This window comes from Arachis hypogaea, chromosome 5 (genome assembly GCF_003086295.3).
Source record: "Arachis hypogaea cultivar Tifrunner chromosome 5, arahy.Tifrunner.gnm2.J5K5, whole genome shotgun sequence".
Taxonomy (NCBI): Eukaryota; Viridiplantae; Streptophyta; class Magnoliopsida; order Fabales; family Fabaceae; genus Arachis; species Arachis hypogaea.
Genome location: NC_092040.1, coordinates 30,352,078 through 30,378,565, shown reverse-complemented (window position 1 = coordinate 30,378,565; position 26,488 = coordinate 30,352,078). Strand labels below are relative to the sequence as shown.

Below are 26,488 nucleotides of genomic sequence, written 5' to 3'. Positions count from 1 at the left end.
AAAACATTTGATTTTGAAAATCAATGACTTGGCTAACAAGAAAAGATATGATTCAAACATTAAACCTTTCTCAACAGAAAAGGCAACATACTTGAAATGTTGAATCAAATCATTAATTGATAGCAAGTATTTTTGAAAAATAGAAAGAAATTGATTTTGAAAAAGATTTGATTGAAAAGATATGATTTGAAAAAGATTTGATTTTGAAAAAGTTTGAAAACTGAAAAAAAATTGCATTGAAAAACAGAATCTTCCCTATTGTGCCATCCTGGCGTTAAACGCCCAGAATGGTGCACATTCTGGCGTTTAACGCCCAAAACTATACCCTTTTGGGCGTTAAACGCCCAACCAGGTACCCTGGCTGGCGTTTAAACGCCAGTCTGTCCTTCTTCACTGGGCGTTTTGAACGCCCAGCTTTTTCTGTGCAATTCCTCTGCTGTATGTTCTGAATCTTCAATTCTCTGTATTATTGACTTGAGAAGACACAAATTAAAAATATTTTTGGATTTTTAATAATAAGGAAAAATCAAAATGCAACAAGAATCAAATAACAATGCATGCAAGACACCAAACTTAGCAGTTTGTATACTACTGACACTAATGAGAATGCATATGAGACACATAAAACACTCAAGTCAAGAGAATTTAAAGATTAGAGTAAGAAATCATCAAGAACATCTTGAAGATCACTAAGACACATGAATGAATGCATGCAATTGACACCAACTTAACATGAGACTAGTGTCTCAACAAGAAACATAGAATATTTTTTTGTTTTTATGATTTTGTAAATTTTTTTTGTGCTTTTTCGAAAATTAAGTGGAAAAAGGTATCAAAATTCTTAATGAGAATTCCAGGAATCATGCAATGGTTAGTCTAAGACTCCGGTCCAGGAATTAGACATGGCTTCACAGCCAGCCAAGTTTTCAAAGAAAGCTTCGGTCCAAAACACTAGACATGGCCAATGGCCAGCCAAGCCTTAGCAGATCACTGCTCCAAAAGCAAGATTGATAGAAATCATCAAGCTCTTGTGATGATAAGTTGAAACCTTGGTCCAATGGAATTAGACATGGCTTCACAGCCAGCCAGATTTCAACAAATCATCATGAAACTCTAGAATTCATCTTCAAGAATTTCGAAAAAAAAATACCTAATCTAAGCAACAAGATGAACCGTCAGTTGTCCAAACTCAACAATCCCCGGCAACGGCGCCAAAAACTTGATAGCGCGAAATTGTGATCAATACTTTTCCCAAATCAAATAATCCCTAGTAATGGCCCTAAAAACTTGGTGCTCAATACCATGGCATAAACACAACTTCGCACAACTAACCAGCAAGTGTACTGGGTCGTCCAAGTAATAAACCTTACGCGAGTAAGGGTCGATCCCACAGAGATTGTTGGTATGGAGCAAGCTATGGTCACCTTGTAAATCTTAGTCAGGCAAACTCAAATGGGTATGGTGATATGCGAATAAAACATAAAGATAAAGATAGAGATACTTATGTAATTCATTGGTAGGAATTTCAGATAAGCGTATGAAGATGCCTTCCCTTCCGTCTCTCTGCTTTCCTACTGTCTTCATCCAATTCTTCTTCCTCCTTTCCATGGCAAGCTCAAGCAAGAGTTTCACCGTTGTCAGTGGCTACCTCCCATCCTCTCAGTGGAAATGTTCAACGCACCCTATCACGGCACGGCTATCCATCTGTCGGTTCTCAATCAGGCCGGAATAGAATCCAGTGATTCTTTTGCGTCTGTCACTAACGCCCCGCCCTCAGGAGTTTGAAGCACGTCACAGTCATTCAATCATTGAATCCTACTCAGAATACCACAGACAAGGTTAGACCTTCCGGATTCTCTTGAATGCCGCCATCAGTTCTAGCCTATACCACGAAGATTCCGATTAAAGAATCCAAGAGATATTCACCCAATCGAAGGTAGAACGGAGGTGGTTGTCAGTCACACGTTCATAGGTGAGAATGATGATGAGTGTCACGGATCATCACATTCATCAAGTTGAAGAACAAGTGATATCTTAGAACAAGAACAAGCGGAATTGAATAGAAGAACAATAGTAATTGCATTAATACTCGAGGTACAGCAGAGCTCCACACCTTAATCTATGGTGTGTAGAAACTCCACCGTTGAAAATACATAAGAACAAGGTCTAGGCATGGCCGAATGGCCAGCCTCCCAAAGAGGGTTCAATCATAAAAACATGATCAAAAGCTTACAATACAATAGTAAAAGGTCCTATATATAGAGAACTAGTAGCCTAGGGTGTACAGAGATGAGTAAATGACATAAAAATCCACTTCCGGGCCCACTTGGTGTGTGCTTGGGCTGAGCAATGAAGCATTTTCGTGTAGAGACTCCTCTTGGAGTTAAACACCAGCTTTAGTGCCAGTTTGGGCGTTTAACTCCCATTTTGGTGCCAGTTCCGGCGTTTAACGCTGGGATTTCTGAGGGTGACTTTGAACGCCGGTTTGGGCCATCAAATCTTGGGCAAAGTATGGACTATCATATATTGCTGGAAAGCCCAGGATGTCTACTTTCCAACGCCGTTAAGAGCGTGCCAATTGGGCTTCTGTAGCTCCAGAAAATCCACTTCGAGTGCAGAGAGGTCAGAATCCAACAGCATCTGCAGTCCTTTTCAGTCTCTGAATCAGATTTTTGCTCAGGTCCCTCAATTTCAGCCAGAAAATACCTAAAATCACAGAAAAACACACAAACTCATAGTAAAGTCCAGAAAAGTGAATTTTAACTAAAAACTAATAAAAATATACTAAAAACTAACTAGATCATACTAAAAACATACTAAAAACAATGCCAAAAAGCGTACAAATTATCCGCTCATCAATGTCCTTGTTCATTATTTATAAGAACAGTCATTATTTCCAAAAATGGATTTTCAAGAGACGCCATAATTCTGGGCATCATTTTAGATATTACGATGGTTTTTAAAAAATCAAGACAATTTTTATATTAAAATGGCGATTTTCTCCATGTTAAACTGCCGTTTTAACCAGACAGCTTTTTAATAATTTAAAATGACAGTTAAAATCGTCATTTTTATCGAGTTAAAATAGAATTTTTGAGGTTTAAAATGACAGTCAGAATTGCTATTTTTATTAGGCAAAATGGCAATTCTTTGGCATGAATGACTATGTTGTTTGCACATCTTTCTTTAGTCGTACAATTGTTTAGTTGAATACAAAGTTTCATTGTTTTGAAAACTTTCAATGCTGCTTTGCTAAGTTAGAAAAGATGCCGGCGAAGTAGATTGGTCCTTTCTGGGCCTTTCCATATAAGTACTAATTTTCCTTAGATGTTTAAATCCTGACTTTGAGTAATCGAACTTTACCAAGTTACTTTTACATTTCGTTTTCGGTCCGACTTATTTTGAAATCAGCTCACGAACTGCTTACATAACTCCTTACATTAATTTGTACCTCGTCGCTTCATCTTGCTGATCATATAGGTCGAGCAATGATTTTTGTAGTTTTTTTAACTTAAATTAATGCGTTTCAAATGGAAAAGTAGTAGAAAAATACTTTATTAATAAAGAAAAAAGGGTGTACATAAATTTGTTTGCTACTAAGGATTTTTCTTATGATCCTTAGCCCTTGCTTTGATGCCTCCTTAAAATCCCATTCAGGAAAATCCTTTCCGAAAAAAAAAAACCATGAAATTAGGAAAAAAAAGTATACCAAGGAACAAGGCATGCTTCTCTAGCTGTAATACCTTTTTAAAGTTACATGCATGCCACGACCTAGGGAGCTCGTTTCTTCTTAAGTTGGACACTTTATAGTAGCCCTTCCCTAAGACCTCGGTAACTTTGTAAGGTCCCTTCCAATTTGTAGCCAGCTTTTCCTCACCCAACTTCTAAACTCTGGTGTCATTTTGGATCAATATGAGGTCGTTCGTGGTAAAGCTTCTTCTATTGACTTTCTGAGTGTACCTTAGGGCCATCCTTTGTTTCAATGCTTCTTCCTTTATCCGAGCTTGTTCTTTGACTTCTGGAAGGTGTTCAAGTCCTTCCTTTTATGCTCAGATATTGATCACTTCATCATAGAATCTAACTCTTGGAGATTCCTCAGCGATCTCTACAAGAATCATGGCCTCTATGCCATAACTAAGTCAGAAAGGTGACTCCCCAGTTGTTGAGTGGAGAGTTATCCGATATGACCACAAGACTTGATAAATATCTTTCACCCATGCTTCCTTTGCATCTTGTAATCGGCATTTCAACCCGGCCAATACCACTTTATTTGCAGCTCCTGCTTGTCTGTTGGCTTGAAGGTGTTCTACTGATGTGAATTGGTGCTTATTCTTGAGGCTAGCCACCAAGTTTTGATGAACGAAAATTGTCGTGTCGGTAAAGAATTTCACAAATAAAATCTCGTTGCAAGTATAGTTCTAAACCAACAAACAACTCCTCAATAAAAAATTTGTTTGTCACAAGTACAAACCCCAATAAAAATAAACCAAAGTATTTAAACCTCGGGTCGTCTCTTAAGAAATTATAGGAAAGTGTTCTTGTTATTGGCTATGAAGGTATGTTTTGGGATTTTTGAAATATTGAACAAGAAATGTAAATGGAAAAAGGAAATAAACTAACAACTAAGGAAGCTCTTGGCAAGGTATGGGAACTAGAAGTCCTATCCTTATTATCCTTATCAATTGTGATGAGAATTGTCCATTGCTCCACTTAGTTAACCTCTAACTATGAAGGAAAGTCAAGTGGATATCAATTTGAGACTACAAGTCCAAGTCAACTCATAGTAAAAGAGTAGCTTTAGTGACATTCAAATTGACTAGCAACTTCCAATTATCAATCAACAAGAGAGTTTGATAACTCAAGTGTCACTAATTACTCAACTCAAGCCAAGAGGAGAAAAATCTAAGCTATGACTAAAAGAAACATTTCATCAAACACATAGAAGGCAATAAAGGTAAACATCATAAGTTGCAAGAATTAAAGGAAGCTATAACTACAAAGGCAAGAAATCAACAATAGAAAACTAAAGCAAAGATAAGAAGACATGGAAATCATAAATTGCATTAAAAGAAAATGTAAATCAACGAAAGAGTTCATAAACTAAAATTAACAAAATAAGGGAACTACAAGAGAAGTAAAAATGCTAGAACAAGTAAAGAATAAAAGAAAATTAAACCAAAGGAAGAAATAGATCTAGATCTAAAAGGGAAACAAGACTAAAAACTAAAGGTTAAGTCGATGAATTGGGTTCCATTGTCTGTGGTGATGGAGTGTGAAACTCCAAACCGGGTGACAATGTTTTTATAGAGAAATTTCTGACTTCTTTGAGCTGTATTGGTTGCCAAAGGTTCTGCCTCGATCCACTTAGTAAAATAATCAATACCTACTATGAGGTACTTTACTTGTCTAGGAGCTTGTGGAAATGGACCAAGAAGTTCAAGGTCCCATTTTGTAAAAGGCCAAGGTGAGGTGACACTGATAAGTTCCTCCGGAGGTGCTACATGAAAGTTGGCATATTTTTTACAAGGTGGACACTTTTTCATGAAGTCAGCCGATCCCTTTGCAAAGTCGGCCAAAAGAAGCCTGCTCAGATTACTTTCTTCGCTAGTGATCATGCTCCTAAGTAATTTTCACATATGCCATTATGAACTTCTTCCAGGACCTCCTTAGTCTTGGAGGTCGGGAAACACTTTAGTAGAGGTGTGGATACTCCTCTTTTAAGAGAACGTTGTAGACCAATGTATAGTTTTGTGCTTCACTTATGAGCCTCTTTGCTTCTTTTTCATCTTCCGGGGTGATATTGAATTTAAGATATTTGATTATGGGAGTCATCCATCCTAGGCTTTGGTTGGATATCGTCATTGTGTCCGACTTGTCTTCTTCCTTCAATACTGATGGTGCGTGGAGAGTTCCTGGATCAGGCTTCTATTGTTGCCCCCTGACTTGGTGCTGGCTAATTTAGAGAGGGCATCTGCTCAAGTATTAGATTTCTGAGCTATATGTCGGACTTCTCTTTTCAAGAACTGTGCTAATTGTTCCCGTGCTTCTTCCAAGTACTTCCTAATGTTGGGGTCTTTAGCTTGATAAATACCATTAACTTGGAAAGTTATCACTTGAGAGTCACTAAACACTATCAATCTTTCTGCCCCTATCTCTTTAGCCAGCTTCAAGCTAGAAAGCAAAGCTTTATATTCTGCTTGATTGTTAGAAGCAGGAAACTTGAACTTTAGTGATAGTTCAATCTGAGTTCCTTCTTCATTCTCCATGATAATTCCTACTCGACTTTCAGTTTTGTTGGATGATCCATTTACATACAAATTCCAAGTTGACGGATTTCCCCATACTTTAGTGTATTCTGCCACGAAGTCAGCCAAATACTGTGATTTGATGGTTGTCCGAGTTTCATATCTTAGGTCAAACTCGAACAGTTCTATAGCCTATTGTAGCCTCCTTCCTGCAATGTACGTCCTCTATAGGATATGGTTCATAGGTTGATTAGTTCGGACCTTTATAATGTGAGCTTGAAAGTAAGGTCGAAGCCTTCTAGAAGTGATGATAAGGGCGTATGCAAACTTTTCTATCTTTTGATAGTTTAGTTTTGTCCCCTATAGCGCTTTGCTCACACAGAGATGGGTTGTTGTCCGTGTTCATCTTCTTGGACCAAAGCTGAGGCTATAACACGACTTGCTACTGCTAGGTAGAAAATGAGCTCCTCCTTTGGGACAGTTCAAGTAAGTATTGGGGGTTGGCTTAAGAATGTTTAAAGTTCTAGAAGGCTTGTTCACATTCCTGAGTCCATTCAAATTGGTTCCCTTTTTTAAGTATTGAGAACAAGGGTAGAGACTTCAGAGCTGATATTGCTAGAAACCTATCCAATATTACTGTACATTTGTCCAGGTTGGCCTCAATGCCTCTTTGAGTGAAGACGAAGTCCAAGAACTTTCCTGCCTCTACTGTGAAAGTGCATTTGAAAGATTTAACCTCATCCCATGCTTCCTTATTGTGGAAAACACCTCGGATAAATTAGGCAAAAGAGAAAAGTCATCTTGGGTCTTGATGAGCATATCGTCCACATATACCTCCATTAGTTTTCCAAGGTGAGATGAAAATACCTTATTCATCAGTCGTTGATATGTAGCTCCAGCATTTTTTAGTCTGAAAAGCATTACTACATAACAATAGTTAGCCTTTGGAGTAATAAAAAAGTCTTTTCTTAGTCTGGTTTGTACATCGGGATTTAATTGTATCCCAAGTACGCATCCATGAAGGTCAAATATCTATATCCTGAGGCTGAGTCAACCAGGGCATCAATACTAGGGAGAGTGTATGGATCCTTGGGACAAGCTTTGTTGAGGTCGGTGTAATCAACATACATCCTCCATTTTCTGTTCTGTTTTTTTACAAGGACTACATTAGCCAGCCACAAAGAATACTTTTCCCCCCTTATAAACCCAGCTTCTAATAAGGCTTGCACCTGTTCTTCCACAACTTATGTTCTTTCAAGACGGAGCTTCTGTTGCTTTTCCTGAACAAGTCAAAAACCTAGATAAACGGCGAGCTTGTGTGACATGAGGTCGGGGCTTATACCAAGCATATCGGAGGTTTTCTAGACAAAGAGATCAGAATTCCTTTATAAGAGATCAACGAGTTGTGCCTTTAGACCTTCCTCCAAGTTGGCCCCTATACTCGTTGTCGTTTTTGCCTGATCTTCGATTTGTACCTTTTCTATCTTTCCTTCAAGTTGGGGACGTAGCTCTTCCCGAACTCAGACACTGCCAAGCTCAATAGTATTGACTTCTTTACCTCTTGTACTGACTTTTAAGTTAAGACTTTCACTGTAACACTTTCTTGCCAACTTCTAGTCTCCCTTTACAGTAGCGATTCCTTCTACAGTTAGGAACTTCATACACATGTAGGGTGTAGAGACAACTACAACTAGTCGGTTTAAAGTGGTTCGAACTATTAAGGCATTGTAAGCGGATATGACGTCATCCTGATCTTGTGCCTTTACCAAAGGTGGTATATAATGAGATGAAACCAAGAGGTCGGATCGGTATGTCCCCTAACCCAAAAAGGTTTCTGGATATGCCTTCAAATCCTTTTCTTCTATCCCGAGTTTGTCAAAAGTGGGCTTAAACAGTATGTCGGACGAACTTCCTTGATCCACCAAAATTCTATTGGAATTAGCAAGGATCATTGTAATTACCACAACGTCATGGCCCTGTGTTACCCCTTGCGCATCTTCTTTGGTGAATGAGATGGTTGGTAAGTCGGGAGCTCGACTATCGTCCCCAACTTGATATACTTCTTTAAGATGCCTTTTACGTGAGGATTTAGTGATTTCCCCTCCTGCAAATCCTCCATTTATCATATGTATGTGCTTCTTAGGAGTTTGTGGGGGTCGATCTCATTGTCATCGTCATTTCTTTTCCTTTTCTTTTGGTTGTTCGACCTTTCAGCCAGGTACCTTTTTAGCCGACCTTCCCTGACCAACTTTTCTATGACATTCTTTAAGTCATAAAAATTATTATTAGAATGCCCATATAGCTTGTGGTACTCACAATATTTTGTCCGACTTCCAGCCTTCTTGTGCTTGATGGGGCGAGGAGGTGGAAGTTTTTCAGTGTGATATATCCCTCTGTAAACATCAACAAGAGATACTTAGAGTGAGGTGTAACTGTGATATCTTCGTGGTTTCTCCGAGTTATACTCCTCATTTTTCATAGTCTCTTCTCCTTATCCCAAGCTTGGTAAGAAAGATTTGAGCTTGGGATAGATTCTCTAAGTCAGAAATTTTCCTCTATGTTGATGTACTTTTCTGCCCGCTCTTGTACTTCGTACATGGAAGTCAAGTGTCGCTTGGATATTGATTGGGAGAACGACCATTCTCTAAGGCCATTAACCAAACCCATTATTACTGCTTCAGGAGGTAAATTTTGTATTTCTAAACAAGCTTTGTTGAATCTCTCCATATAATCTCGGAAGATCTCTCTAACCTCTTGTTTGACCGCAGCAGGCTTAGAGTATGCTTGACTTTATCTTTCTGTATTGAAAATTAGGTAAGGAACTTCCTTGCCAGGTCATCAAATCAAGTTACCAACTTGGGTGGTAAGTTGTCAAACCATTTCATCGCAACTTTGCTTAGTATTGTCGGGAAGGCCTTGCAACGAGTTACATCGGACGCATCAGCTAGGTATATCTGACTTTTAAAGTTGCTAAGATGATGTTTTGGGTCGGTCATCCCGTCATAGAGATCCATGTAAAGGGTTTTAAAGTTTTTGGAAACCTTAGCTCGCATGATTTTTTCAACGAACGGATCCTCTCCTCCAAGAGGACCTTTCTCCTGATCTGTCCGATGGCTCTGATTTTGAAGGTCAGCCTCTAACTTTAAGAGCTTTTCTTCTAGCTTTCTCCGTCGGCGTACTTCTTTTCGTAATTCTCTTTCTTCTTCTCGACAACAGCCTCCTGCTCGAGTTGTTCTAATCGACCACGATGTCCATGTACTAGTCCTAATATCTCCGTTGGATGAGGAGGTTTCTCTGCCTCAAGCGAGTGGACTTCTGAGTGAGTTCGTCGTGGATGGGGGTTTCCTGATGTTACTTCCCCATGAGGGGGCTTGTTCTTTTCCGTGGTAGGGGTAATGCAAGTATCGGTCATTGTTGTAAGGCTTTGATTTCGATTTGGATGCTGTATGACCGTCTTAAAATTGATTGTCCGCCATATGTAGGTGTAGACTTCCAGGTCCCCAGCAACAACACCAATGTTCTGGGAGTTACCTGAAACGGTGTTTTGGGCCTGAACGTGATGTCCAGATTCCTTCTGAGGCAACATCTGACTTGTGCTGGTGCCGAGGCATGCCGTCTGAGTTTCTTATGAGGAAGTGGGGGTGGTACCTGCAACAGACTCTGGTGCTTAAATTAGCAAAGGCTATAGACAGGTTTTTAGTAGATTGGGTCTGAAATATACCTTTAAGTGTCAGTGAATTTATAGAAGGATGGGTAACCACTTTATAAAGTAGTTTCACCTTTATTGGTAGATAACTGTTCCCTTTTTCTAAGAAAGTTGGTGATATCTTCCTTCTAAAAAAGTGGGAGATATCTTAGGGGTTAGTTAATTGTTTAAATAAGTAGGTCTAGCCTACCTTCGTTGTGCCCGACATCTATGAGGTCGAGTAAGAGTGGATGAGGCCATCTTTTCGGGTGGGCTTCGGCTCTTTTTGAACCTGATTTTATGTTTGTGGGTCAAGGTATGAACATTTAGAATGCATGTAATAATGCTTTAAATCAATTAATGGTAGAAATATATTTGATTATATTATTAGGAGAAACATAATATTCTAATTTATTACTAGTTAAACTAAATATAAATTATATTACAATCATACAAAATTATTTGTTATTAATTTAGAAAATTAAATTATTATATCATTAATTAATATTTTTTTAATCTTAACAATATTATAATTAAATACATAGAGTCACTTTAAGGGATAAATACGTTAATCTCATGATTAGTTTATTTTAGATAGTTATTTTGAGATTTTGTTTTCTAATGTATTGGGCGTAATTTTATTTTAATGCTCTTTATTTTTTCTCTATCTATGCATGGATATTCTAAGAACATACAACTACTAAAAAAAAAAATTTTTTTAACAATATTAAATATTTTCAAAATTTATTTTATACAAAATTGTAAATAGAATAACTTTTTATTATGACTACAAGTAATGAAAGAAATAAAATAGAATAATCATTAAATAAAATATATATTAGTTAAATTATTATACTCTGGATAAAGTTCTATAACATATTCAAGATATTGAAGGTATAATTAATATATTACTATTATTATTATTATTATGATTTTTTTTATACCATCATTTGGTATTTGTATAAATGACAAAAAATGTAAAATTATTTTATATAAATTAAATACATTCATGATAAATTTTCTTTAAAAACATATTCAAGACATAAATATAAGAAAATAAACAATTTTCTGTTTTTAGTACGGGTACGTACACTAGTTTTTGTTTATTAGATGTTAATCATTAAATTTTCAAATTGTAAAACAAATTAGTCCTTAAACTTATAAAAAGAAACATTTTAGTCTCACTCTAAACTAACTAAAAAAAAAGATTTGATATGTGTCACAATTTGAAGTTGAACTACCGGATATTAAATAACAATTTGAGAGTAAAACGACCACTCAAAAAAAATTTGGAGACCAGTTTAGGATTGTATTCTTTCCATTTTTGTTGTAAATGTAGCAAAATTACCATTATACTCTGTGTAACCTATAAATAGGAGATACAGATTTTAAGATAAATAAAATAAAATAATATAATTCTCGTTATTAGGATTTTATAGAGAAGTTAGGAACAGATATTCTCTGTTGCATTTTAGAGTTCATGAATTAAAGAAGAATTTTCTCTATTTCTTGCCTTGGTTTTTCATATTATCTTCTGTTAAGAGATTCTCAAGGTGTAAGAAAGAACAGATTTTGGCAACTAATTTCCATAATACTACTAATGAAGATTAGTGTAAATATGATAAATAAAAAAATATTGGGCATAATATTAGATAATTTTATGAGATGAAGGTGTAAGAAAGAAGAGATTTTGGCAACTAATTTCCATAGCACTACTAATGAAGATTAGTGTAAATATGATAAATCAAGAAATATTGGGCATAATATTAGAGAATTTTATGAGATGTGCGTAGAAGATGTTATGAATTTCACCATTCAGCCTCGGATCACATAAAAAAGTAGATAAAATGAAAATTAGCAACGAAATTTACCTATACTCTAGTCTCTTAGGTAGCGTTTGTTTTGAGGTACTGAGACAGAAACTACGAGACTGAGACTCAGTATCATGTTTGTTAGTTCAGAGACTAGTACTAAAATTTCTGTCTCTGTTCCCAAAATTTTAGTATTTCAGTACCTCCAAAAAGTTGGGACACATGTAACTAGAATATTTAGAAATAGAAACTGAAACTTTAATAACATTTTATACCTAAAATACCTTCATTTCAATTAATTAATTTCAATTTTATCTTTTGTACGAATTAAATTAGAATTTCATTTTTGTTTCAATTTCTGTCTCCCACTTTACACCAAACAGAATATTGAGATTTATTTCAATCTCTGTCTCTTAATCTCTTAATCTCTGTCTCTCAATCTCAGTCTTTCTGTTTCTGTCTCTCCACCAAACGCTACCTAATTGAACAAACTAGAAATTAGACCAAATTGAATGCTTCCAATACATATTTACTTCACTTACATTACTTATCACTGGTGTATAAAAATCACAGCTATTATCTTGCACACATGCTGAAGATTTCATTGAATTCAACCTTCAATTGTCCAACCCTAACATTTATGCTAAATAGTAAGTACACCCATATACTTCACAAATACATATTTTGTTGTTAATGCTGACAAGGACGTTCTAAAAGTGGCTACCAGACAAGCCAAAGTTGAAAGCAAAACAACTTGGAACATTGAAACCAAAATCATTATAATCATCTGAAAAATAGGCACAAGTGTAAAGTGTCTTTAAAGAAAATGTTCCATATGAACAACAGAACAGGTACCAGACAAGGGCGGCAAGACGTATGCCGTGGAAAATGGATATGCACATTCTGATCTCGTTCGATGTTCATTCATAAATTTTGTTACATTGATTGTTTTCAACTGTGGCTCTCTTCAATGCTTTCAACTTTCTATACCCTATATCTGTTCCAAATATCCTGATATAAAGAATAGATCACACAGTATTATTAGTGGAACTATATACCTAAAAGGAAAAGCTTGTTCATCCTTCAAGGAAATTTAATAATACATTTAGCAAAATATCATACCAGTCCATGTAGGTAAAAGTTGACGAGTAGTTTCCGGACTTGGTATAAAGCAATCGGTGATGATAGTCATGGAAATCAGATCTAAAAGAGATCATGCAAATTTTAGCAATGGCTAGCATGATACTGAAACTAAACTAAACCATTGTTATATAGTGAAGGAGAAAGAACTTGATGCTTACCCCCCATATAATGGAAAGAAATTTGAAGGACTCCAAGGAAAATGGTAACCGCAATGAGCTTCAACTGTCTCCAGGACTCTCAGAACCATCCATAACCATAGAGTTACCAAGTGTGGCCCCGTGACAGCAGGGCCAATAATGGTAGCAAATCCAAGGAAAAGTATTTCGGCAGGATGAGCATATTCCGAAGTAAGTCCAAACGGTGTAGCATACCTTTAGAATATGGACAGATATATTTGAACATCACAGAAAACCTTACAAGAAATACTCTATGTGATCTGTTTTCTTTTATCTATGACTGCTGTTTTTGGAATTGGATTAATGTCTGTGAATAAGTTGTATCCATATATGTTGATTCAAGGATGTACTAAAACAGTAACGATGAATTCGTGATAAATAAAAACCAATGGAGGGAGTAGATTGAACAAACCAACTGCAAAACACAGATAATACTCACTCATGATGAACACTGTGCACATGCTTGTACAGCCATTTTGTGTGCAATACCCTGTGACCCCAGTAAAATACAAAATCCTCCAAAATGAAGTAAAAGATTATTTGTGTTAGAATTACATTCCTGCAAAATCAAATGAATATTTTCTTTGTAAGCTTAGCGAAGATATATATTAGAAATTTCTACATATATTGCTCCTATCATGGAGCTCCAATGTCATTAGTATTGAAAGTGCTCTAAAGAAAGAAAAAGTACCAGGATGGCAATGGAAGACTACTTCGCATGCCCATATATTTGAACACAGGATATGAAAAAATCACGACTGGTAGATTGACACCAAAATGGTACAGTATTAAGCGAATGATACATTTCTCCTGAGCTGCAGGGCTATTATTTTTCCCCTGGATGAAAGCAAGCAATAATGAAGTTTTCAAATCTAACAGACCAAGCTTCCCAAGACAAAAATGGGAAAAGAGAAAGAGATCTTAGAAGCTGCATATTTAAGTTTCTCCTATTCAAATCAACAAGAAAAATGATCATATTAAAGTAAACTCCCAATCTCATTCCTAACGAAATTGAAACATATGAAGAACAAAAACACTGGCCTTTAAATTGACAAATTCATCTCTTACTATTCATGAAAGAGTGAAAAAATTATTTCTTCTGGACAAAACATGAACACTTTCGGGAGGATTAATATAATATGTTCACTGTTTTAAACACATAGAACAATGCAGAACGATATATCTATTTGGCATTGAAATTTTGCTTATGTAGGAGATACAGATGAGGAAGAACAAACTTTCTAAGGAATGACCAACCAAAAAGGTTGAAATCATCATCAACTAGAACCATTTGATTTCCTTGCATACATGACATAAATAAATCACACAATTAATACATAAAATTGATTTTATAGCTGAATAACAATGACTATCATAGGGAATATATCAACCATTGCCAAAGCAAATTACATTGATCCTTGGAGCTTTGAGTAAACATCCACAAAGCAATTAACAACTTAGGAGAGAAAACAAGCATATATAGATAAATCATAAAAGTTAAATATATAAAGTATATAGACAAACCTGAATCTTATAATTGCTGAGCCATCCAACTCTTTCGAACCAAACAAAAGGAAGTCCAGATAAGAAGAAAACGCTCTCATGCAGAAAGAAACTCCCAAAACATGCCAATTGAAAGTCACTGAAATGCGTGATCAAAAACTGCAATCACACAGGGAAAAAATCAAAAAAGAAAGAAGGAAAAACAAAGTTCAAATATGTAAAAAAGAGTCAAACATTGAAAAAGAAACAAACACCAATTCTAAATGGGCACATTGTAAAAATTATGAGGTGCGTTCAAAGTTGAGATCTTTATTAACGAACGAATGAATGAAGTGAAATGTAGGAAAAAGACAGAACCTGCCAACCGGATTCAACGAAGGAAGCCATGGATGGTACAACCCAGAAAGAGAATTTGCGAAGAGAGAGAGAGAGAGTGCACATACCAAGGTTTGTACTCTTCTTGGGGAGGGTCCTTCTCCTTCACACACATGCACACTTTCTGTTTTAGAAAAAAAAAAACATTTTTTTTATTTTTTACACAAAAATTGTAAGCACTAGTCATTGATAAGTCCTTACTAGAGAAGGCCATATCGCCATCTCGGCCACATTATTATTTGTTTTTCTTTATCTTTTTTTTTTTTAACACAAAATTAACCATTCCATGTTGTATATGAATATTTTCATGTGGATCAGTGGATCCAAAGCATGCTAGTGTTCCGATAAATTCTCTCGCTCTCTTTTTTTTTTTTCCTTCCTTTGCTGAACCGGACTTATCACTTATGATTTAAAACGTGGTCCATCATAAAAAGAGATCCTTGAATTTGAGATATGTAGATTAAGAAATTAAGATACTCACTAACTTGATCACCCTCACATTAATAAAAACCCACATTTTACTAATGCGCCCTGTTATACTATGTTAAATTGTTAATACTAATGAGCTAAGGAGAATGAAGGAATGAAGCTTATGCACTAAGTTGCACTCATGTTCCATCTTGGATTTTAGCATTATCAACAATTTTGGCTTTCAAATGTAAACTTTTTATAATCCCATCTGAATTTTATCAACCAACAGTTTCTGAATAAAATTTTGCTTGTATATACATCGTTGAATAAACAATAGAAACTGTAATTCCGCAAAAATATAGCTTGAGAAACTGATAAGTGATCCAGTTGGAAATGGCAAGATATATCAAATCCTTATTTCACAATACAAATATGGATTGTCCAATTATTATTTTTATATTTAACTCAAAAAATAGTAGCGTATAAACCGAAAGTGAAACATGGCCATCAAACTTTAGTTATATGATTTTCATCAGGCAACCAAGCAAACAACTCTTCTCTCATCAACGCAACTGATTTTGAATTGCAGTTCACTTTAATTTAAAAATAATTTAAAATCTCAAAGGATGAAGACAATATAATTCTCTTGCAAAAATTTAGGGAAAATTTCAAGAGACCATTCAAAGAAAGAGGCATAAAACAATCAAGAATCTAGTTTGTCCTGGGGGTAGCCCATTCAACTCTGAGGATGAGATTGTCATATCCATATCCATTGAGCTTGTTAATTGCTCTCTGTGCATCTTCCCTGTTTACAAAGTTAACAAATCCAAATCCTCTGCTCATGCCCGTCTTTTGATCTATAGCAACATAGACTCTGCTCACTGCGCCAAATGGGCGGAACAGTTCGAGCAAATCAGGCTCTCTTGTGTCCTCCGATAAGTTAGTGACCCTCACAGAGTTCTCATCATTCCTGCGCCGCATGTCCGATCCAGTTCTCTCCGCACCGGCTCTCATTCCAGGAGGCACATATGCTCCCTTTGTTGAACCAGGAACAGCAGCTGCAGCATCAGATGTTGGAGGCTTGTCGACAAATCCCTCTGACGGTGGAGCAAGATCCTTGTAGGGACACCTTGAAGTCCAGTGGTCACCCTTCTTCCCACAAGTCCTACAGACCATAAGAACAGCACCTTTCTGACCTAATGAATCACCAGTAGCCTTTGGTTCCTCAGTTTTGGCACCTGTTAACAAGTTGCAAAAGTCAATATTAATTCGAAACCAAAAGTACAAAACCCTAATATGATAACACATACACCTACAGGATGATGCACATAAACGTAGCTTTGACAAGAGTCTAATAGATGCAGGTACAAGATGAATGTAAACTGTTAAAGTATTAACTAAGGGTGGCAAACGGGCCTAAACCCGTAGGGCCGGCCTGCGCAACCCGCCAAAAAAGGCGAGTTGGGTTGGAAAATCGGGACCGCCAAATAACAAAATCCCTCCTAACCCGCACCGCTTAAACCGTGGGCTTTGGCGGGGCGGGGCGGGCTTCCCCGCCGGATTAAGGTTTTTTTAGTGAGGGGGTATTTTTGTAATTTTTTTGCCAAAACCTAACTTCCCCCAACCTAACTTACAAGAGTATGAAGATAAAAATTGAGTGTTTTGAATTATGTTTATGTTATTTTAGAGACAATATTTATAATTATGTTTTGGATTATGTTTATTTTGCTTTAGAGAGAATATTTATACTTATATTTTGAATGAAAATTTGGTTTATAATTATATTTATTAGATATTTATAATTACAAAGACTTTAATGTTTGTGAATATAAAAAATATAATTTTTTATGCCATTAGAAATTATAAATTTATTAATATGGTTGTGAAATTATATATATTACTTAGTAGTTAATAGTAAAAAAAAAGAGAAGCTTTGGCGGGCTTAGCCCACCAGCCCGCCAGCCCGCCAGCCTGCAGTTAGGCGAGGCGGGTTAGGATTCTAGAACCGCATCACTAGTCGGGGCGGGACGGGCCAGCCCGCCAAAGGGCAGGCTTCTGGCGGGGCGGGGCAGGGCAGGCTTCCCCGCTTGCCACCCCTAGTATTAACTATTAACAATTATCCTCTAGAGTAGAGCACATTCATTCACATGCCAATACCAGAAGAGAAAAAAATAAATTAAGGAGGAATCAAAACTTCAATTTGACTGCAGGCACACACAATTTGGATTGCACCCTACATCACAATCAACAACAAAAACAACTATGTCTTGTTCAGTGGGATATGCTAGATGGTAGAAAATTAGAAATACAAAAAAGCCATGGCACCACACATGGAATTCGAGTAATGCTGGGAACCAACTTTTTCCAAATTATTTTATATTATAAATTCTATACCCTAAATCATAAACCCCTTACCTGTAACCTAAATTAAAAATTCTAAACCCTAAAATTGGTTAGTATTTAGTTGGCCACTGTACTTTCTTAGAGTAAAACACCAAATAACTCTGTTTTCCATTATCCACCAAATTACGCTATACCCACAAGGTCACAGTCCTTATTCATCGTAAAATCATCAATTAACACATCTCGAAACAATATTTATGTCTGACATTATTCAGACTAATCTAAAACCACCCATTAATGAAATCGCAGTATTTTAGGGTGAGATTCCATGACAGAAAATAGAGTGAGAAAATACTGACCGAGGGGCTTAGGGCGCTCGAGGAGGATCTCTTCGGTGGAGACCATGGTGAGCCTGCTACCGACGTCCTCGTGGATGGCATCGCCGAACTTAGGCCATGAGCGGCGCTCGATGGCGCGCTTGCTGAGGCGAGCGTTGGCGAGCTTACGGGTGCGTGTTGTGGTAGTGATCTTAACCTTGCTGCCGTCGTCGGAGAACTTGTATTCGATGACCTTCTTGATACCGTTCTGGTCGGGGCCTATGACCTGCTTTGGCGGCAGAAGGAAGTCGAGGTTCTCGTCGTCCTCCTCCAGCTCGCTCCATCTCTGTGTTCTCGATCCCATTCTTAGGATTGCTATTCTTCCACTGAATGGCGCTCTTGTTTCTCTTTGTATTCCTCTTTCTTCCTCTGCCACTGCGTGCGACCCGGAAGAATAAACCTCTTTCTTCTTTTCTCAGGCCCATTATTTTGGGCTAGTTTTCCTTACAAGCTTAATAACTGACCAAACAATTTCTCAAGGGCGAGCAAAGCAAAATAACGAGCCCAAAAACAACAAGCAAGTTTTTTTTACAAAATCTAGTGGTCATCGTATAAGCCTTACAAGTTACAACAAGCCAACAAGTGCATCTAAGTTTGAAACATGGCTAGGCCGAACAGTCTTTAAGTATTATGTGTCTGAGTGATGGAACCCTTAAATATTGTGTGTGTGAGTGAGGTATGGCTAAGTTTGTAGTGTTTAAAATTGAGGGTTATCGCATGGCAAGGCTTGGCCTTGGCTTAGTCGCAACTATATTTGCCTTGTTAAGAAGTGCACTGAATTCAAATCCTAACTATGTCTAGAAAGTTAATATATGGAACCCATTAGAAAAGGAAAGGGATGTGTGTTTAAGGGGTACTTGACCCAAAAAAAAAATTGAGAATTATCTAATCTATTTGACCGAATAAAAATATCCCAAAAATAAATCAAACTATTATTTTTAATTTTTTACACGGGTAAAAGGAAAGCAAAACGATCTTGTACCTCCGCGAGTGATGTTTACAGAACCAGCGAGAACTCCTTTGGTTCTATAACATGGGTCACAATTCACAAACTCACAATCACAAGTTTGCCTATTTGGTGTTACCAAGAGGGAGCTATAATATGGGTTCGTTTGAACAAGTCTATAAGTGATTTTTTTTTTAATTATAAACAAGTATAGTATCGATGTCTGAAATAATTTTTAAGATCAAATTGTACTTTTTTTTTAAATTATTTTAGTATTTATGAAAAAGTTAAAAAAATGACTTCTCTCATAATAAAATTTTTTTTATTATTTTTCTATTAAAATAAGTATTTTTAGAATTAAAAAATTAAATACAAAATAACTTATTTATAAGTTATTTTTAATATAAATATTTATTGTTTAAGCTATATTTTCAAAAAGAACTTAATTAAGCTGTTTACTCAAAACTGAACCTATATGTTACAATAGCAATAAGTAAACCCATCAAGGTAGACTTGGCAACCAAATTGGCGGAAAGGGGAAAGTATGCCCGTATTTGTCTGCAAATTAATTTAGGATTGCTTGTTACTAGAAATATTTTTTTTTTGTTTTTTGGTTGTTTACGGTATTTTTTATTCTAACAGGTCAAGAACTAATTAATTGCAAATCTAATCTCCATTTAAAAGTCTACTGCTACCCAATGGGTTGCTGAATAAATAGTGATAAAGAAGAGAGAATAAGAATATATAATTCCAAATCAAACAACCCATGTTAGGAAAAGTCTAGGCCAGTAACTTTATTAAATTTTGGCCAGCATGTAACCAATAAAAAAAAAGTGAATAATCCCACACCATTAAATGAAATCTCACACTATTAAAAATATCATTGATGACTACAAATCACAAAAGTTACTGGCCCTAGCACTCCTCACCCATGTTATTCCAAGCAAATTATATCAGGATACCACCAAATAGCTAACATCCATCAGAAACAGAATTCTTGAATTGCAACGAAAACCTACTTCAAAACTTCAAGTGTTTCTGTACCCTCAGCTGCAGCAATTAAGGTGACTTTTGCTTCTAAAAGTTGTTAATATAAAGTAATAAATAATAGACGACGTGATATTTTTATGGATAATATTGATGCAAAAAGTTACACATAGCTCATCCATGAAAACCTTCACCACATTTTTATCCCCTCAATGAAAACATACTCTTAGAGGGTTGTTTGTAAATTAAGGTCTGGGAGAAGGGACAAAAGTGAATGGTTTGAAGGGTGACTATGATTCTATTTTACTTGTCAAACTTTTCACTTCAATATCTTCCCTTCTCCAACATCTCAACACACAAGCACATCTTAAGTTTTCTTTTTTGCAAAAAAAAAAAAAAAAAAGATCTTGATGTACTGCTCTATTGTGAACATCTCTAATCCAATCAAAACAAAACCACTCATGGTCATAGGATAATAACATTGAACTCTTATATGTTATAAAGCAATAAATTTCTTCTCATTTTATCAGATAAAGAACACTAATTGCCTTCACAAAAAAGAACACTAGTTACATTAAAAAGGACAACTAAATAACATCCAAAACATACAACAATTAAGGCTTCTTCTTTCTTGATTTGAGCATGACCAATCCAATAAATATGCACAAGAAGCAAAGAATTGCAACACCAGCTGAAACCGGTATTAGTATGGCATACTCTTGAGGCAAGAAATACTTGTGCACAAAGTGATCACCATCTACAAATGGCTGAAAATCAAACACCAAAAGAAAACATCAACACACAAGCTACTCCTACTAGCAAGTTGAAGGCAATAATAGCAAGCTAACTTGATTTTAATTATATAATTGGGGAGTTAGGTAATAGTACTAACCAAGATTAAACCCAGAATGTATAATAAGTGAATATTGATGAGCTAAAGTTAGTAGAAATCCAACTGCTCTATCAGTTAATTCTATTTGAAATGATTTGCCCCTTTTTGCTCTTCTCACTCTCCTGCTCACAATAAATTTGCATTAATCACAATATTGGACACTTGAAACAAATATCATTAGCCATAATCACGGTTTCGATTGAACTAAAGATTCTGTTTTTAATATAAATTAGGACAATGAAAAGAGTAAAGTAGGGGAGAACAAATATAAAAAATAAATAGTTAAATACTTGCAGCAATTGGCACAGATCCACTTAAAGTTTTAAAATTTAAACAAACTGTGAAATGCTTTTGTCTTCTAAGTTCTAATCCGAATAGATGGAAAAATAAAAAAAAAAAGTGGTGCAAAGTTTAAATAGAATATGCAATTGGAACAAGACAGGGATTAGAGAAGAAGATAATCACCAATGATGTGGGAGAGACTCATTTTTTTCAATATTGGAGTGCCTTTTGGTGTTATTCTCCGTTATGATGTGAATTCGTATTTTACTTGAATATTGAACAGAGGCACAAATCGCTGTGGACTAACCAAAAACGAGTTAAACTCTAAAGTGGTCTCTGAGATTCACAAAATACACCGATTTAGTCCCTGACTTCCCAATTGCACTAATTAAGTCCTCCAGATTGGAAAAAATGCATCAACGTGGTCCCCCTCATATTTTTCGGTCATATTTCTTGCCGGCGAGAGTGACGTGGCGAATGAGTGCCACGCTAGAGTGTCTAATGGTTGGTTGATGTGGCAAATGAAAGTTTAAACCCCAATTTGGTCCCTGATCCCTTTTTAAACCCTAACTCAGAAGTAGCGCAGCACTTCTTCGTCTTCATCATCTTCTTCTACTTCTTCTTCCCTGCTCATTCTCATACCCATTGCTTTGCTGGTTGGATGATGGTTAGACGTGCAGATGAAGGAGAGGAAAGTTCTATGCGATCAACCACAAGGAGGCCAAGTTAGAGCAGAGGCACGCGAGTACCAGAGCAGTGTGGGTGTGGAAAACGTCCTGTGCTCCGATGGTCTGGAACGGAAACCCACCCAAATAAGCCCTTCTTTGGATGCCCGAATTACAACGTGAGTGTTTCCTAAAGATTTGTTGTTGACTGTTTTGATGGTAACTGTTAAATTTCGTGTTCACAAAGTGGTGGAAGAAGATGGTATGGGTTCTTTCGATGGGCAGACATTTTAGAAGACGATAAAGGAAATTTGAAAGACACTGTGGCATACAACAATGAAGAAGTGAGCGTCAGTCTTGCTTTGAGGATTGGTAATTTGGAGGTTGAGTTAAGGACCCAGAAATATATGATACAAATGTTAGGATTGCTGTTTTTTTCTCTGTTAGTTGTTGGTTTAGTTGTGATGGTAAAAATGTAAGAACTGTGTTTGAAAACATCTGTTAATGAATATATGGGAACTGTTTAGCTTATTGGTGTGTTATTTGTAGATAGATTTTTCAAAAATAGAATCCAAACTGAATGAACAGAAGAGGTAAATTGATAATAGTAGTTGTAGATTATAAACAAGACATTGTCAATGTAACACAGTATCAGTTGACCACATAAGGATAAACAAACTGAAACAGCTACCAATTCTGAAACAAGAAGACCTTCGAGTTTAAACTCTGTCAAAGTATTTACTACCAGAAAATCAAAATAAACCATACAGTCTGGCTAAGAGCTATTCTTTTAGAGAAATAACAAAAAACCCAAAAAATCAACCAATGTCCAAATCCCATATATATTCTGAAATCAGCAGCTAAAACATCCAAAATCAAGGGTTTTTCTTCCTTGGCGCCTTAAACTGTGGTGTTAGAACAAACTTCATGAATCTTGCCAACCTTAGAGATGTAGCTGCACTTGCTCCTTGCATGGGATCGATAGAAGTAGTTACTGGTTGTGGTGAGGTCCTCCGTTTGGTTGGTAATTTAGGTAGCCTTGTTGTTGTTGTTGGTGGTGGTGCCAGAGTAAAGTGTGATAATTTGTATGAGTTAGTGTGAAAAGGAGAGTTAAATCTAGGAAGTAAACAACAAATGTTTTAGGACATTTTATACCTCATCTTGTGTTCCACCATAGCTTGGTTGGATAATTCAACCTCTTCAGCTTGTGGTGCAGACACTAGTGGTGGAATGTCAGCTGCTTGTGGTCCCAGAGTGGTAGTGTTGCTTGCTTCAGCTGCAGGTGTACTCCCAGTAGGAGTAGCTTTGGCCTTGGAAGCTGCCACAGTAGCTGCTGCAGCTGCAAGAGCAGCAGCAAGCTCATCAGCTCTCTTCTATTTGCATCCCCTCTTGGTGTGGCCCTTTACACTACAATATGTGCATGTGAATGGCTTGAGCTGTCTCTTTAGGGTAACAGTCTTCTTAGCTTTCTTGTTTACACTAGGACCCTCATCAGCGTCCTTTCTTCTTTTAGTTGTGAGTTTTCCTGGTTTCCGTTTGATGTTTGGAGCCTGGGGCTGACTATATGCTGATTTTTCCCACATGGATTGGCCCAGGAGTGGATTGATGTAATGTTCATAGGTCTTCCTGTATGAATCTATTGTGACCAAGGGGTGACAGTAATTCTCTGGTCTCTTGTTCACCTGTGCAAGAGCAGCACAGGCATGAACACAGAGAATTCCTACAGCACACCAAACAAAAGGCAGTTCAAGTCCAAACCATGTCAATTAATAGTTCAAGTAAAAACAACCTAAAATGAAAATAAATATAATGTAAATGTAACAAAAATTACATGTTAACATCCAGAACTTGTAGGTGCAAAGTCTTTTTGCTAGATCGACAACCATGTTTGTTGGGTGTCCATGGACCTCAAACTTTTTATAGGCTTCATCCCCAGTCCATATAGGAACCCAATTTTTTTACTCTTTCCTTACCTTTTCTAACCAGCTCTGAATAATTGGAGGAAGTTTTCCAACGTGGTTGTTCAACTTTATCTTGTTCTTTGCAATGGACCTCATAACGAACATCCTTACCTCTTCAAGCAATGTGATGATTGGCTTGCTCCTAGCTTTTTTTATCCTTACATTGAAGACCTCACATGCGTTGTTGCATATATTTTCCAACTTTGGCCTGTGGCTAAATTGAGACTTCGTCCATGAATTTCTAGGCCACTTGTTAAGGTATGTCCATGCTTTCTCATTGACTCTTTTAATCTTGTCCATGTTGCCAATAAAATCTTGGAAGGTGGTTAACCTTGCAGCATCCCAAAGGAGTCTCCGCAGCTCAAGATCCTTCCACTGTTTGTTGAAATTTTGCCATAGGTGCCATACACAGAAACGATGGTGGACTTGTGGCATGACCTCCTCCACAGCCAAAATCAACCCCTGCATTTGATAGAAAGATATAGCAGATACCAAGCACCTAAAATAACCAAACAACATCAATAACCAAACTACCTACATAACCAATCACCCTAAATAATCAAACTACCTAAATAATCAATCTACCTAAATAACCAAAGCATCTATCCTAATCTCATGAAATCAGCAAGTTGCAATTATCTATACCAATTAAGACATAGAACCAAATAATTTATACAATAAATAGGTATACATTTGCTTACAACATCTAGTCATTCATTTACAACAATGTAAATAGATTAAGAAATATTTAAGTCCACAATATAAAGTGTCTAACCTTCTGCATATCGGAAATGAAACACCACCCGTTAGCCTTATAGTCTCCTAAATCATCGTGGAGTACTCCAAAAATTATTTCCAGTTCTCCTTGTTTTCAATGTTGACTATAGCCCAAGCAACCACATATATGTGGTGATTTGCATCTTATGCGACAGCTGATAATATCTGTCCACCAATCTGCGTCTTTAGAAATGCACCATCGAAGCCGATCAAAGGTCGACACCCAGCTTTAAACTCGTTCTTATAACCACTCAGGCAGATGTATATTTTATCAAACATAACTTGGCCGTCAGGCAGTAGAGTAACCCCAATCTTTATAGTGGATCCCAGATTGATTTTTAGCAGCGCTTCAACATAATCCCTTAACAAGGCATACTGTGCCTTTTCATCCCCGTAGACAACATTTCCTGTATCAGCCAAGGCTCAGGCTATTGAATTCCTATGCAATATGAGATCACACTTTGACCTAAAGTATGTTGCAGCCTCACATTGCTTGAAATTTGGGTACTTTCTAACCTTTTTGACCAACTTACTTGCCAGCCAAGCTCTGTTTGCAGCCCTATTAGAATTCTCACGAAAGCCTTAGAGTCCTTCATCATCAACAGCCAGTAATAGCCAGCTCTGATGAGCTTCCTTGCTAAGGCCTTGCCCCCGATGTGGTGGTTGCAGCATCCCTCGTAGACTTCCCTTAGCACATAGTCCGTTTGTTCGGGATGTAGGCATTTTAGCAAGGGTTGGCTGAGTCCCTTCTTAAACAACTGGCCTTGTATGATTGCATACTTGGCCGCCTCCCTCCTCAACGCTCTTGCCGATTTCTCGTCTCCCGGAAGCTTACTGGTTTCCAAGAAGTTGGTGATCGGGTCCATCCAGGAAGGATCTACCTTTGTTAGATGTAGGGCTACTGCTGGTTCTTTTATCAGGCCTTAGATCAGAGATCGGTTTCTCACTCCCGGCTTTGTGCTCGCCAATTTTGACAAGAGGTCTGCTCGCATGTTACTCTCTCTCGGGATGTGCTACACCGAGACCTCCTCAAATTGCCTGATTAACTCCCTGACCTTCTCAAGATATCTCTGCAGTAATGAATCTCTAGCCTGATATGTTCTATTGATTTGCGAAGTCACGACCTGTGATCGCTACATATCTCCAGTCTTGTGGCTCCGACCTCTCTTGCCAGGACTAAACCACCCAGAAGGGCCTCGTACTCCGCTTGATTGTTTGATACCGGAAACTCAAACTTGATCGACTATTCATGTACGACTCTAGTCGGGCTTTTCAGGATTATCCCAGCTCCTCTGAATGTCTGGTTAGAGGCTCCGTCTACATGGAGCTTCCACTGTATGCTCGATGTCTCGATTGGGTCTCCCGTTACTTCCACCAAGAAGTCGGCCATGGCCTGCACTTTAATCGCATGCCTAGGTTCATACTGCAAGTCGTATTGAGATAGCTTGATAGCCCAAGTCATCATTCTTCCCACTAAGTCGGGTTTCTGGAGTACCTGGCGGATTCCCTGATTCGTCCTAACGATCACTTGATGACCTTGGAAGTATTACCGCAATCTGCGGGAGGAGTTCAAGAGCGCAAGTGCTAGCTTTTCCAGTTTGCTATATCTTAACTCCACTCCTTGTAGTGCTTTGCTCACAAAATAGATTGATTGTTGGTCCTTTCCTTCCTCTCACACCAAGACCGCTGCCATTGCTTCGTCCGTTATCGCCAGGTACAGGTATAGCGGTTCTCCGTTCTTAGGCTTCCTGAGAACAGGTGGTGTCGAGAGTATTTCCTGGAAATGCTTGAAGGCTTCTTCACACGCTGGGGTCCATTCAAATGTTATCCCCTTCCTCATCAAGTTGAAAAATGGCAAAGCTTTAGTAGCCGATGCTCCGAGGAAACGAGATAGTGTGGCGAGTCTTCT

At 37.2% G+C, this 26,488-nt stretch overlaps 2 protein-coding genes and 1 pseudogene across 2 annotated transcripts; all 3 read right to left on the bottom strand.

Moving 5' to 3' along the window:
• Positions 1-12,317: 12,317 nt before the first annotated feature.
• Positions 12,318-15,078, bottom strand: LOC112801082 (methylsterol monooxygenase 2-2). Its single transcript, XM_025843615.3, has 7 exons — positions 14,921-15,078; positions 14,585-14,722; positions 13,752-13,897; positions 13,500-13,619; positions 13,043-13,255; positions 12,864-12,944; positions 12,318-12,752 (listed from the first exon to the last, which is right to left on the bottom strand). Exons 1-7 carry the CDS (start codon positions 15,002-15,004, stop codon positions 12,662-12,664), a joined length of 873 nt encoding a protein of 290 aa, XP_025699400.1. The 5' UTR covers positions 15,005-15,078; the 3' UTR covers positions 12,318-12,661.
• Positions 15,079-15,925: 847 nt separating this feature from the next.
• Positions 15,926-18,584, bottom strand: LOC112803376 (uncharacterized). Its single transcript, XM_029298295.2, has 2 exons — positions 18,052-18,584; positions 15,926-16,587 (listed from the first exon to the last, which is right to left on the bottom strand). Exons 1-2 carry the CDS (start codon positions 18,371-18,373, stop codon positions 16,061-16,063), a joined length of 849 nt encoding a protein of 282 aa, XP_029154128.1. The 5' UTR covers positions 18,374-18,584; the 3' UTR covers positions 15,926-16,060.
• A 1,984-nt stretch (positions 18,585-20,568) lies between these two features.
• LOC112803375 (dolichol-phosphate mannose synthase subunit 2-like) lies at positions 20,569-21,822 on the bottom strand (annotated as a pseudogene).
• Between the last annotated feature and the right edge of the window lie 4,666 nt (positions 21,823-26,488).